We start from the raw sequence: 14,900 nt of genomic DNA on the forward strand, positions 1-14,900 counted from the left end.
GGCTGCTCTCAAACCTACAATCTTGAGATCAAGAGTTGCACGCTCTACTGACTGAGCCAACTAGGCCCCCCAGTCTCTACCTAAATTAATAAGTGTTAAAAGCCTGGTCCAAGCGTTCCACTGGCCTGTCCTCTGGTGAATGGAACCTTGCCATGGTGCCAATGACCAAGGTTTATAGTGGACATAGATGAATGCCTAAAAGAAGCAGGATAAATTTTCTATTAATAATTATTGGGGGATCCCTGGGTGGCGCAGCGGTTTGGCACCTGCCTTTGGCCCAGGGCGCGATCCTGGAGACCCGGGATCGAATCCCACATCAGGCTCCCGGTGCATGGAGCCTGCTTCTCCCTCCGCCTGTGTCTCTGCCTCTCTCTCTCTCTCTCTGTGACTATCATAAAAAAAAAAAAAAAAAAAAAAAAAAAAAAAAAATTAAAAAAAAAATAATTATTGGAATGGCAAGCCTCTGTCTTCTTCCTATTGGGGGCTGGGAGTGGGGGAAGAAGCTGAAAATATAGACTGGCACTTTGGTAGGATTTCAATCTAGATTCTAGTAAGCCATCAGACAAAAGGTTTACAGTTGGCTTGGAATTTTTGTTAACCTCTGAGGCCTCCCCCAACCGTTTACTGAATGATGGTAGGAAATCAAATTGGGCAAATAACTTTAGCTCTAGACTCTCAAATGTGGTGAAACTCTAATTTTTTAAAACTAATCTGGAGGGGATCCCTGGGTGGCTCAGTGGTTTAGCGCCTGCCTTTGGTCCAGGGCGCCATCCTGGAGTCCCGGGATCGAGTCCCGTGTCGGGCTCTCGGCATGGAGCCTGCTTCTCCCTCCTCCTGTGTCTCTCCTCTCTCTATGTCTATCATAAATAATAAATAAATAAATATTTTTAAAACTAATCTGGAAATGTAACCTACAACTCAATAAAGAAGGGACTATAATTATCCTGGATACAGACAAGTCTGTAAGGACAATATGATTGGCTAGTCATGTCTTCTTACAACTTCCCATATTCCTAGATTTTTTTTTTTAATTTTTATTTATTTATTATAGTCACAGAGAGAGAGAGAGAGAGAGAGAGAGGCAGAGGGAGAAGCAGGCTCCATGCACCGGGAGCCCGACGTGGGATTCGATCCTGGGTCTCCAGGATCGCGCCCTGGGCCAAAGGCAGGCGCTAAACCGCTGTGCCACCCAGGGATCCCCATATTCCTAGATTTAACCTGAATCTGGAACCCATGTAGATCACTCACTCAACTTACTGTTCTACTTAGTCTGAAAAGTAGATACACGTAAGAGCATTCGAGATTCTGAACCGTTCTTGGTAACAGTTAAACTCAAAATAGGTCAATTCCAGAAAGGCATTCATTTCAAGGGGACTTTTGTCTGTGGTTATTTTGAAAACCACTGCTTTTAAAACTGACATTATGAAGCTTAAAAATAGACCCTCCTACTAAGGATCCTAGACTAAAATACCCTTTCCTCCCTTCATTTCCTTATTCCCTTTTCACTCAAACACCTAAGAGAATGGTGATAGAGAGGAGTGCCTCCACAAGACCTTCAGATTATTACATGAAAAAATTCAGATTATTTCTTGAACAAATTCAGATTAGTTTTTAAAAAATTGTTAGGATAACTGGATAAAGTTCTCAAAATTTGGTGTTGGGTAAACTTGGAAATTTTTCCAACCAAGTATCCCAAATGAAAACATGTAATATATACACCATAAAGAAACTGAAGTCTGAAAACCACCTCCTCCATTCCAGCTGTGTGAGCTCCCAGCAAGTTCCTTCTCTCTGGGTCTGGTTTAATCTCACAAATGCAGGCAGGGGGCTGAAGGATCTGTAAGGTCCCATTCAGCCCAAACAGGCTCTGCTTCTATAAAGCTAGGCAGCTGCTTCTTATTTTCATGGCTCTTTGGAAAAAGCAGAAATGTTCCTTGCCCAGAAGGTCCTTGGGAAGCATCATTATACTTAACAGTGTTCCTATGGGACACAAGAACTGCTATTGAGAGTAACGTAAGATGGCTATAAAAATATAAAGGTGTTCAGAGGAAAAAATAAGTTATGTTTGAAGATGACAATACTAAACCTAAAATGCATATAATTCTACCAAATATTTACTAGATATAATGAGTGAATTTAACAAGCTGTCGGATATAAACAATTCATACAAACCAAACCATGGTCAGAATGGAAAATACAAATTAAAAAATGTTCAATCACAACAGCATCAAAACAAAAACCAAAACAATGGCACCAAAATGTTAAGTCTTCGAAATATTAACTAAGGACACAGAAGAATTATTCAGAAGAAACTATAACACTATTATAGAAGAGAAAGGAGACATTAATAAACGGAAAGGTACACCACAAAAGTTATTAAAGTTTTCATTAGGGGCACCTGGCCTGCTCAGTTGGTAGAGTGTGCCACCCTTGATCTCAGGATTGTAACTTCAAGCCCCACATCAGGTGTGGAGATGACTAAAAAATAAAATCTTTAAAAAATATATTTTTAAATAAGTTTTCATTAACCCTACCAAATAAAAAAAAATCATCAAAACTACATAAGTTAAAAGGAAATTTTAGAAATACATCAAAATACAATAAAGACCAAATAAAAACAAACCTGAAAATACAACAGATAGATAGATAAATTATATTTAATAGACTCCTAAAAGATACTAGAACTCATTGTGGAGAACAATTAGACATGTTTCTCACACCAAACACATTAATAAATTCCGGATGGGACAGAATTAACCATATAAGAGAGAAAAGACTGTAAGAAAAAGAAGCCACATACTCCTGCGAAGTTGTGAAGAGATAGGTCTAAATACTAAAGAGAAGTAAACTGTCCCATACAAAAGACATGCTTTTAAAGACAAAAAAATAAAGATTTTTTTTTTCTTAACACAACATGAAAGGAAAACACCGACAGGACAATGCAGTAGCCACATAATTGATAAAATCTTAAAATACAAAGCACACTGACCTCAACAACCCACAAGTAATCATGTACAAATTAACAAAAGATGTGAATGAACAAATAAAAATACAAAGCACATAAAAACTATTTAGACGTATCTATTAAAAAATCAGCAGAGAAGAAAAGTTTGCATGTGACTTTTCAAAATGTCTAGTAGCTACCACAAAACCAGCCCACCTACCTCTCCGGCTTCATCTTCTACAACCTGCACCTATGCACCCAGAGCCCTCAACTATTTGTTGGCTCCTCCAGGCATCCCAGGCTTTCCCACTTATGTGAAGTGGCTCATCCTGTGCTCTCTTCCTGCCATGCCCTGCCCCCCCCCCACCCACCCCCACCACCCCCACTCCCCACCCATTCCCATGGAAATCCTAGCCATCCTTCAAGACCCAGCTCAAATGTCATCTCTTCCGTGATGGCTCTCCTAATCTCCCCCCCTGGACGTGCCTTCCTCTTCTCAATGAGCTCCGACAGTACTTTCTTTGTACATCAAGGCACTTTTCTTACCCTGCAGCCATTTGTTTCCTTCTTCTTGTGGCCCTGCAACCTCTCCCTGTCCTATGAGATTTCAAAATCCCTGGGCGCAAAATCCAAAGACAATCTTATTCAACTGCCTACAGCTTCTAGCATAGCAAATTGCATTAAGCATTCAATAAATATTAGTTTAAACAGAATTGGTAAAATACAGAAAATAACTTCATTTTAAAAATACAGCCTGGCTAACACCTAAAGTAAAGCAGATTGACCTTCAAAGTAGCCCTTTTCACCCATTAAACTATTAAAAAAAAAAAATACACTTAAAAATAAAAAACCTTCTGCAGCTTGAGGAAACAGTTGAAATATAATTGGTTCCATCTTTTTTTGGAACATATGCTGTTAATACGTAACAACAGCGGCAACATGGTTCACTGCCTCTGATTTGGTGTATGAATTAATCTAAAAGCAGAACAAAACAAATTAATTCAAAACATTTGCAAGACTATCTGTACATAATAAAAATCTGGGGGCACCTGGGTAGTACAGTTGGTTAAGTATGCGACTCTTGGTTTTCACTCAGGGTGATCTCCAAGTCTCAGGGTTATGAGATGGAGTGGCAGGCTCCACACTCAGTGGAAAGTCTGCTTAAGTCTCTTCCCCTCTGCCCTTCCCGTCCCCCTCCCCACAAGCCCCTGGGTTCTCTCTAACAAATAAAATCTTCAAAAAACAAAAATCTGGATACCACCTAAGTAATCAACAAAGTATCATTTATAAAGCCAGACCCTGTCCAATTCTACTCTTCAGCCAAAATAAATGACAATCATGAGGATTATGTCCAAGTGTCAAAATTGGGGAGGCAAGGGTTGGAGGGAAGAGGGGGTGCTCACCAACTGATCACATGTAAATAATGGAATGTCCAAAAAGTTACACTAGAAATTCGAATGTCTGTAGTTTCCTTCTTTAGAAGATGTTTAACACATTCAAGTTTTTTAAAGAGTTGTGCTTTAGCAGGCAAATATTCGAGGAAGGGGTGTGGTGGGGAAAAGAGGTCACATTACCCCTCTCTGCTTTTTCTTAACCCCCATGTAACCTCTTCTTAATCTGACTCCCTTGGTGACATCAAAGCAGGACCCCCTGGGGAATACACTGAGAAATCCGATGCAGGATCAGCTCTTTCACAGTCTGCCCAGAACCAAGACCCAGAGAACACCTGCTGCTTTAAAACAAAACACCATTCATCCTGGGAGGAGTTAACTTAGCAAACAGGTACAGGGGCCTCCAAACAGCTCTCATGGGCTTTCAGGCAACAGAACCAGGACACAGGACATGAAGTAAAAACACAATCAAGCAGCATTAAGACAGTAAGAGCATTTTTGAAAATTGGCAGCTTCTAGAAGAAAACAACAGAAACAAAATTGGGACCTTAAACTTTCTTCTCAGGCTCAACTTCATTTTCTGCCCCATCCTGTGGATTCTCTTGGTTTGTTTTCTCAGCATGTCAAAAACATTCACCATTGGGATCCCTGGGTGGCGCAGCGGTTTGGCGCCTGCCTTTGGCCCAGGGCGCGATCCTGGAGACCCGGGATCGAATCCCACATCAGGCTCCCGGTGCATGGAGCCTGCTTCTCCCTCCGCCTGTGTCTCTGCCTCTCTCTCTCTGTGACTATCATAAATAAATAAAAATTTAAAAAAAAAAATTCACCATTGCTTGACCTGTGCTTCCTGGGGAGGTGGTGCAAATACTAACAATTCACACACAGGAAAGCTACCAAGAAGGTTTTTTTGCTGTTATCAGTGTCTTTGATTTGTTTTGTTAAGATTTTATTTATTTATTTGAGGGCGGGAAGGAGGAGAGGGAGCAGGAGATGGAGGGGGCAAGAATCTCAAGCAGACTCCTTGCTCTGCCCACATTGGGGCCCAATCCCACGACCCTGAGATCATGACCTGAGCCAAAATCAAGAGTCCAATACTGAACCAAGTCACCCAGGTGACTCAGTCTCTTTGTTTAAACATGATTTTGGGGGTGTCTGGGTGGTACAATCAGATATCTGACAGCTCTTGGTTTCAGCAGGGTCTTGATCACAGGGATCCAGCCCCATGACAGTATCCGTGCTCATCGTGAAATGTGCTTAAAACTCCTTCTGCCCCATCCTACCCTCTAAAATAAATAAATCTTAAAAAAAAAAAAAAAACTTTTTTTGGTTTTGTCCAATCCACCAATAATGATTAACTGTATCAACAGTGGCATAGACCCAGGGGTCCAAAAAGGTATGGCCCCAAAACAAGTTAAGGGAAAAAAGACATATAAGCAGGATGCCTGGGTGGCTGAGTGGTTGAGTGTCTGCCTTTAGCTCAGGTTGTGATCCTGGGGTCCTGGATCAAGTCCCACATCAGGCTCCTTGCAGAGAACTTGCTTCCCCTCTGCCTATGTCTCTGCCTCTCTCTGTGTGTCTCTCATGAATAAATAAATAAAATTTTTAACAAAATAAAAATAAAACAATAAAACAATACTGCATTTAATGTGATGTTCATTACACAATATAGACCACAAGTACAAAAGAGGAAATAGAAAATGTGAGTTAACATTAAAAAGGGCATAAGACTCAGGATGAATTTTGTTCTTTGGGTACTTCTAAAATATTTATTATGGGGGCACCTCAATGGTTGGGAGTCTGCCTTGGGTTCAGGTCATGATCCTGGGGTCCTGGCATCAAGTCCTGCATTGGGCTCCCCCATAGGGAGCCTGCTTCTCCTTCTCCTTCTGCCGATGTCTCTACCCCTCTTTCTTTGTCTCATGAATAAAGTCTTTAAAATATATATATTTTTTATGAATTTTTCCATACAGAAAAGTGGAAAGAATAAAACAGTGAAACTCATAAACTAACCAACTAAGCAACTGTGAACATTTTGCCACACTTGCTTTATCTACTATGTATGTGGATTTTTTCTTGAACCATTTCAAAGTGAGTCTCATGTATCATCTATGGATAACATTCCCCTACATAATCATGATACATTACATCTAAAAACTTAGCAATTTTCTATTCAAATTTCCCAAACTGTCCCAAGAATACATTTGATCGCTATTTCATTTTTGATTCAGTATCCACCTGAGGTTCATGCATTACATTTGGTTGGCATGTCTCCTTAGTCTGTTATTCTAGAACCATACCACTAGCACCCTTTTGCCCATGATACTGACTTTCTAAAGAGACTGGGTCAGTTGTTATAGAGAATGTTCCACATCCTGGATTTGTCTAATGATTTCCTCCTGGTGTCATTTAACTTGTTCCTCTGTTCCTGCATTTGTTGTAAACAGGAAGTTAGGTCTCAAGGCTTGATTCTAGACACAGATCTGGCTTAGATTTTAAAAGACAGGCAGCATATAAAATGTCCAAGTTAATATGATTTATCAACACTTTTAACTTGGTATTAAGAGCAAAAGATAATAGCTTTCTGAGAAGGAAGAAATCAAAGTGGATTAACAACACTTCCCCTTTGAATAACATTCCGGTAATTATCAAGTGCTTTGATAGATTATTTCAGATGATGCTCACCTGCCCAGCTTCCCTCACAGGTTTGTTACATTATCATCCTTACTTTACTAATAAGGAAAACCAAGGCTCGGTGAAGTCAAATTACATGGCCAAGATCAACAATTAAGAAGTAATAAAACTAAGTCTAGAAGCCAAGTCCTAGAATAGCATGGAGTTACTCAGAAAACGCTATAAAATCTCAAGATTATGTAAATGGGAGATGAGATTTATGCTAGGTCTTGAAAGATGGGCAGCAGCATTCACTCATTCCAGACACTCTGCCAGATGCAAGGTAAAGATCAGTATACAAGACAGTCATGGTCCCTGCCCTCACAGAAGCTAAAGTGTGATGGCAAATACAAAACAAAAATACAGTAACATAGGAAAGCAGAGGAGGGCGTTCCAGACAAAAGAAACCACGTGGCAAGCATGGAGAAGTAGGAAGCAGCATGATGGGGTGAAAGGAGGACAGTAAAGGGGTCAGTGCAAACCACAACAGATGAACCAAAGAGAGAAAAATCAAACGAGATGGGTAAGGCAGCACCAGTAGCAGATACTCTACTAAAGTATTCTCCCTTTGTTTCAAAGACACATAAGTAAGTGAAAGAAGAATATTCTAAGTGTTTATATTCAAACAAGGGCCCCACACATCTCCTTGCTATGGACAGAGTCATCTTTAAGAATCTTTTTGCCTTTTCTGTACCTGCTGCAACAAGAGCAGGGGCATTCTTCCCAGGAACATGGGCTTCAGTTGGATTGAGTGTCTCCCTTTGGCTCAGGTCATGATCCTGGGGTCCTGGGATCAAGTCCCACATCTGGCTCCTGCAAGGAGCCTGTTTCGCCCTCTGCCTCAGTCTGTCTGCCTGCCTCTCTCTGTCTCTCGTGAACATATAAATAAAATCTTAAAAAAAAAAGGGGGGGTTCCTAGATATCATGGAGCACAGCCTGGAAAGGCCGTGGGAGACCCTCAAAAAGCACATCAACCTGTCTTAACCTTTCTGTCCCCTTTCTGAAGGGCCTTCACATTCTAAGAGACAGGTGTCCCTTACAAACCTAGCAGAAGTGCTGACGCTAGGAACTATGTTCCAAATGCAATCATGAGGTAAGTCTGTTTTTGGGTTACAGTGACACAGTTCAAAAGCCATAATCTGTGGATGCCACCAAGGCCAAGCAACACACCCTCCCATTTATTCAGCACCTTATGGACTTCAAAGCACTTCTGTATGAGGTACCCTTGTTTAATCTTCACAGTACTCTTTCAAGGTAGGAATGCTTCATTTCATCAGCAGGTGTCTACTGAAGAGCAGACACTGTTCTAGTCACCGAGCAAGAAACAAAGCCAAGGCCCCACCTTCGTGGAGCTCATATATTAGTGGGGCAGCAGATTGACACTTACAGTGCACTGTTAGTGGCAAGTGCTATGAGGAAAAACTGGGCACGATAAAGGGGCAGAGAGTGACAGGGAGTGCCGGGTTATAGATTAGACAGAAACAAAGAAAGATTAAGTATGTGCCTCATCATGGAAGGAAACACAAGGTACCCCCAAGCAATCCCATTTGAGTACATCCCACAGGGAACTCTCACAAGGGTACAAAAAGAGCTGTGCACAAAGATGGTCATGACTGCACTGCCTGATGTAGCAAAAGAAGAGTTGAAAACAGAGTTGTCTCATTCTGGGGGAATTGACATAGGATAACAAATAAAATGTGGTACATGCACATGACCACTCTGCAACCAAGAGAAATAACGAATAGCATAATGCAGCATCAGGAACAGAGGTCGGAAACATGGTATTTAGTTTAAAAAAAATAAAAGGAACTATTCTGTTTAAATATCCCTAGTTCTCCTTCCAAGAAGCTCCCACTCCTTTGAAGGTCAGCATGGCCATGTGATTTACTTCAGCAAATGAAATAGGAGCAAAAGTGACCTGTGTCGCTTCTGGCCAAAAATTTTAGGAGCCAGAATGCAGTTCACAAGACACCCTTCTAACATGAGCATATTTGAGATGGTGCCTCCATGAGCCTTGATCCCTAATGGAATCCAATGAACAGAGACTCCCACTGACCTCCAAGTGTGTTAAACAACTGAGATTTTTTTTGGTTGGTTGTTACCTCCATATAACCTAATCTATCCCAACTGGGGCATATTTACAGCACAAGAGCAATCTTTAAGGCAGCCCAGGTGGCTCAGCAGTTTAGCGCCGCCTTCAGGCCAGGGTGTGATCCTGGAGACCCGGATGGAGTCCCATGCTGGGCTCCCTGCATGGAGCCTGCTTCTCCCACTCTCTCTCTCTGTCTCTGCCTCTCTCTCTCTGTGTGTCTCTCATGAATAAATAAATAAAATCTTAAAAAAAAAAAAAAAAAACAAGAGCAATCTTTATAAAATTTGAATATATTTAGGGTGCACAACATGATGATTTGATACACAGGTAGGGAAATGATTACTACAGTCAAGCTGATTAACAAAGGTATCTATTTCCTTACAGTTACCTTTTTTTGTGTATGAGAGCACCTGAAATCTATAATCTTAGCAAACGTCCAGTATTCAATACATTAACTATATTATTAACTATAGTCACCATGTTGTACACTAGATCTCTAGACTTATTCACCTATGCTAACTGCAAGTTTGTACCCTCTGACCAACACCCCCACCTCCCCACCCATGGTAATCACTTCTCTAGTCTCTGCTTCTATTTATTCCCCCCCTGTTTTAGATTCCACATATAAGTGAGATCATGTAGTATTTTCTTTCTTCTGTGTCTGGCTTATTTCATTTAGTATAACTGTCTTCCAGGTTCATTCATGTTGCCACAAATGGTAGGATCTCCTTTCTAAAGGCAGAATAACGGCACAATCGCATTCAGCACTCTATGCACAGAAACGTACAGAACACCATCCACCTCCCAAAGGTACACATACCCAACAAATGGGTGGAACTAGAAGACCATGTATTAAATTCCCTAAAGTGGGTGCCTGTGAAAGAAAAGGAAATCGAGAGGGGGAAATGACAGCAAAGGGGGAAAAGAAAAGAAAAAACGAAAAAGTATAAAAAGGTTTGTTAAAAACATCATGCAAATAGAAAGTCACTCACTGATTTACTAAAATATTTTTGCACTTACTATGTGCCAGCTACTATATTCCAGAGAGTACTTACAAAACAATGAATCAGAAAAAGGCAGCTCTGACCTTACAATTTATGGTGTACAGAAAAGACAGAGATTTAAAATATCCTAGTAAGAAACTATAGACAGTGAATGAGTGTCATTAAAAAAAAAAAAAAATCAGGTGATAGGCACCTAGATGGCTCAGTCAGTGAAGCATGAGACTTTCTTGATCACAGGGTCATGTTTGCTCCACATTGGGCGTGGGGCCTATTTAGAAAAAAAAAAAAAAAAAAGAAAGGCAGGCACTCTTAAGTGCCCTGCCTTAAAAAAAAAGAAAAGAAAAAAGAAAAGGAAAAGAAAATCAGATGACATGGGAAAGTAACTTCCTTTAGAAATTAGGTGGTCTGTGAACACCTCAGGGGAAATGGTATTTAGGTAAAGATGATGATTGCTTCCTTCCTAGCTTGGGAAAAGGAAGGGATGATTCATCCTAGGCAAAGGAAACAGCATGTGCAAGGGCCTGGAGGGAGTAGAGACCATCCCAAGGAGGAAGTAAAAAAGGACTGGTATAGTGGAAGAAAGGGGTGGCAGGAAATGTGGTGAAAGAGATGGGGGTAGAGGTTCATGGTGGGCATATCTCTGGGTCTCATAGCCCAATAGGAGTTTGGATTTTATTATAAATCCAATGGAACCATGAAAACATTTTAAACAGGGGAATGATATGATCTCATTTCCAATTTATTTCATCCTAACACTTAGCACCCTTGAAGTATGCTCATATGTTTTTGCAAAATTTGCAAAAGAGGTATTTTTGCACTCTTCTTCTTCAAGGACCCCCACAACTTGTATAAACTTCAGGTCCCATGTAACCCAGCTCCGTTCAAATGCATTAAGTGCTAAGTTAAGAGGTAAATCCCAGAGTGCCAAGGAGCCACAGAGAAGCAACCTTGCCAATTTAGTACCAAGAGATCCTTAATGTCAATGGAGGTTTTTCTTTTTTCTTCAGTTTACATGACATGGTAATGTTCACAACTGTACCCTATCTAACCACAGAAATCAAGAGAACAGCAGCCTTGCTTGAGAAATACTCTCGAAGGTGAAAGATGAAGATGTGTACAGCTTTCCTCCCTTTAGTGCCAGGAAATGTAGGGGAACAGTCCATGTTTGTCTCAAGCAGCCTACACAAAGATGCCTCCCATTGTAACACAGTAATGAGTCATGGAGGTAGATGCAGATGGCACAAAAAATGAAGGGATTGCAGGGAGTCGCTTATCCAGAAGCAAAGGCAACTTAACATACATACCCACCACCACGAATGGAAATTACCTTCCACTTTCCTTCAGTTTTCTCAACATTTATCCAGTAACAAAGGCACCAGAAGCTAACATTTATGGAGATTTACTACGTATTAGCTCAATTAACCTTCAAGACTACCCTACATAGGTTCTATCATTAGCTCCATTTTTGCGGATGAGAAAACTAAATCTAAGCCTTAGAGAGAGACATCCCCGTTCACAAAACCACAAAGTAACAGAACCAGGCTTCAAACTTAGCCTGACTCCAGAGTCCAACTTCTTAAGCACTGTGGAGAATCTCCCAGTGCCACCAAATTTTTCTGCCACCAACTCCACAGAGTAGTTTATTCTTTTCTTCCTCATATTTTTTTTTTTAACAAAATTCCTCCCATTTGCAAGAATACAGCTGTGATGCCACAATTAACAAGAGAATGACCCAGTACCTAACTCCAAATCAAACAGGACCAGGACGGTCAGGCCACAACATTCAAAAAGCCACTGTGGTCAAAACATGTTCTGCCCTGTCCTGGGGGGATCAGTTTGTTTCTAAGGGGTAAAATTCTGCAAAGTCTTAACTGCGCAGAATCTGACCTGTACAAGTCAATACCGTGCAAAACAAACACTATAGTATTGAAGGACGTTTGCTGGGAGCAGGTCTGAGGTACCTAGCTGAGTTCACATCACAGGTCCACCACTGGCCTTGTGATCATTAGAGGGATGGACAGAGTCACCAAGCCAGCAGGTCCCCAGGCTATTAAAATCTAAAGAGAGAAAGGAAGATGATAGAAATCACCAAAGAGCAGAAGGTTCAGACCTACTCCACTCGTTTCATCAGCTAGCTTCCCTACATCTCCAAGTGTGCAGATAAAGATTAAGAACCAAATCTTTCAGGGATCTCTGGGTGGCTCAGCAGCTGAGCACCTGCCTTTGGCCCAGGGCATGATCCTGGGGTCCCGGGATCAAGCCCCACGTCTGGCTCCCTGCACGGAGCCTTCTGCCTCTGCCTGTGTCTCTGCCTCTCTCTGTGTCTGTCTCTCACGAATAAATAAATAAAATCTCAAAAAAAAAAAAAATCTTTCCTGGTTACTTCTCCAGGTAGCCGGGTCTCTCTCCCTCACAGTCTTGTCCCTTACTCCAGATGCTAACCGAGTTCTGGGAGCTCAGAAACACCCTCCCTAGGAAACAGCCTCGTCACCCGTTTAATGAGAGAAAGTGCTGGTTTGCGAGCAACACTGGAAGCTGCAGAGATGGAGCACCCTGTGCGTGTGGTTTTCACAGCTATGGGGTGTTCAGTGTATTAGGTTAGGAGTTTAAAGGCTCCTGATACAAGTACGGAGAGCCAGGAGAGTCGCTGGTGAGGAGCGATTTGTTAATGAATGAAGAGTCCAACGGAGAAAGGGGAAAGCGGCTCCCCTAGAGACAACACAGTTTTCCAGGAAGAAGGCCAAGGACCTGGAGCCCCCCCCCGCCCCCCGCCCCGAAGTCGGCAAGGGAAGGGCCGAGGGGCTCCAGGTGCACACACGCCCCCGCCAGCCCCAGCCAGCCCGCCGGTGGCCGCAACAGGGGCACTCCTGGCCCACAGGTGTCCGGCACAAAGGTGCGGACGCTGCTTGCTGGTCCCAACTCCACACTCCGTACTTCGGGCCGGCCTTCATTCTTTGCAGGACGCTTGCCTCCCTTCTCCGCTTCACAGGCCGGGCTCCCCGAGACGAGCTGGAGAAAACAGCTGGGGAGGGCGGGGGGCGGGGGTGGGGGGAGGTGAACCCGGTTTCATCCTGGGCGGGGGGCGGGGGGGGGCGGGAAGAAAGTGAATGGCCAGTGGCCAAGGATGACTGCAAGGGTCGGGGGGGTGTTACATGGGGACTCGCTGGGTCCACCGACTGGTCTGAGTCAGGAGCACGATCTGTGCTTAGTCACCGACACCTCGGCGGCCGGGAGTCCCTCGCCCCTGCCGGCCCGACTCGTGCGTGACGAGCCCGAGCGGAGCCCGAGCGGAGCCCCGCGCGCCGCGCACCCCGCACCCCCGCCTCGGCTCCGCCGCCCGCGCCGCACTTACTCCGCCGAGCTGGTCCCGTTCACCGCCGAGCCGTCGGGGGCCGGGTTCAGCTGGATGGGCGTCGGCTTCTTCTTGGGCATTTTGGACGCGGGAAGGCGCGTCCGGCTCCGAGCGGAGAGCGGCCCGTGTCTCGCTTCCTCCGTCCGCGCCGCCCCACGCCCGCCGCGCAGGGCCGAGCAGGGGCCGAGAGCCCGGGGCTGCCTTCGGCGGGGGGGGGGGGGGCGTCAGGGCCGAGGAGCCGCCGGCGGTCCCGGGGGATCCCCGCCCCACTCGCGGGGGGGCTCGGTCGGCGCGCGGGGAACCCAAGGGCTCCCCCCGCCGGCGCAGCTCGCAGCCCGGCTTCCCTCCGTCCGTCCCCCAGCCCACCGGTCCCTCAGGCTCGCCCCGCACAGCCGCAGCCCGGAGAGTACAGCCGTCGCCGGCGCCGCGCCGCCAGCCGCTCGGCGCAGCCGTCCCAGGGAGGGAGCGGAGGGCGGAGGAGGGGCGGGGAACAGGGAAGCCTCGCCCCTCCCGCGGGGCCGCGGCGCCTTCCACACACGCCCACTCGGCCCCGCCCCGTCGCCTCGCCGACAGCCAATGGGAGCTCGCCTCGGCGGCAGATGACGCGGAAATACGTCACGGGGGCGCGGCGCGCTGCCGGGTGGGGGGGCGGGGCTCCACAGCGCCCTCTGCCGCCGCGCGGCGCTCAGGTGGTCGCCCCGCCCCCCCGCCGCCCGCCCCGCCCGGGTCCCTCCTCCTCCTCCTCCTCCTCCTCCTCCTCCTCCTCCTCCTCCTCCTCCTCCTCCTCCTCCTCCTCCTCCTCCTCCCCCTCCCCCTCCCCCTCCCCCTCCCCCTCCCCCTCCCCCTCCCCCTCCTCCTCCTCCTCCTCCTCCTCCTCCTCCTCCTCCTCCTCCTCCTCCCTCCTCCGCGGGGAAAGGAGCCGTGCATCCTGGTTCCCGGAGCGGAGCGGAAGGTCCGGTGTCGCCGGGGCCCCCTCTGCGGGGACTGCAGCGTCCTGCTGGGGCCGGGTCGTGATGAAGGACGTGCAATAATCAGACGAATAAGGAAAAAGGCCTCATTTCTAGAGGAGAGGGAGCCTGCGGGGGGGGGTAGAAAACTTGTCAAGAAACTCCTTGCGCCTAACAAACTGGCAAATGGATACCTCGATTTATGCAAAATTGTTATGCACTTTGTTGATCTACTGGTGAGGGTACAGGGAGATGGGCACTCAGTACCCATGAGATTGTAACTGGGGCAACCTTTTTTGAGAGCAGATTGATAGTATTTTTTAAAATCTTGAAACCAAAAAAATAAAATAAAATCTTGAAACCTAAAAAAAAATAAATAATAAAAAAAATAAAAAATAAAAAAAATGAAATCTTGAAACCTTCCTTTAAAAAAAAAAAAGACCTTTAAACCAATGATTCCAGGTATATGAAACGTGAGGAAATAAGATGTAAATAAAGAG

At 44.9% G+C, this 14,900-nt stretch overlaps 1 protein-coding gene across 2 annotated transcripts in view; it reads right to left on the minus strand.

The window, feature by feature from the left end:
- MAP2K1 (mitogen-activated protein kinase kinase 1) overlaps nucleotides 1–13,941 on the minus strand; it is a 78,670-nt gene extending 64,729 nt beyond the window's left edge. The window contains exon 1 of one of the 2 annotated variants that reach the window (XM_041742727.1): nucleotides 13,454–13,941. In XM_041742727.1, coding sequence (XP_041598661.1) covers nucleotides 13,454–13,533 — 80 coding nt within the window. In that variant the 5' untranslated portion in view covers nucleotides 13,534–13,941. Of the gene's footprint in view, nucleotides 1–3,164; nucleotides 3,225–13,453 lie in introns of those variants that run through there. The other variant, XM_041742728.1, reaches the window with a different exon arrangement.
- Nucleotides 13,942–14,900: the final 959 nt, after the last annotated feature.

This window comes from Vulpes lagopus, chromosome 2 (assembly GCF_018345385.1).
Source record: "Vulpes lagopus strain Blue_001 chromosome 2, ASM1834538v1, whole genome shotgun sequence".
Classification (NCBI taxonomy): domain Eukaryota; kingdom Metazoa; phylum Chordata; class Mammalia; order Carnivora; family Canidae; genus Vulpes; species Vulpes lagopus.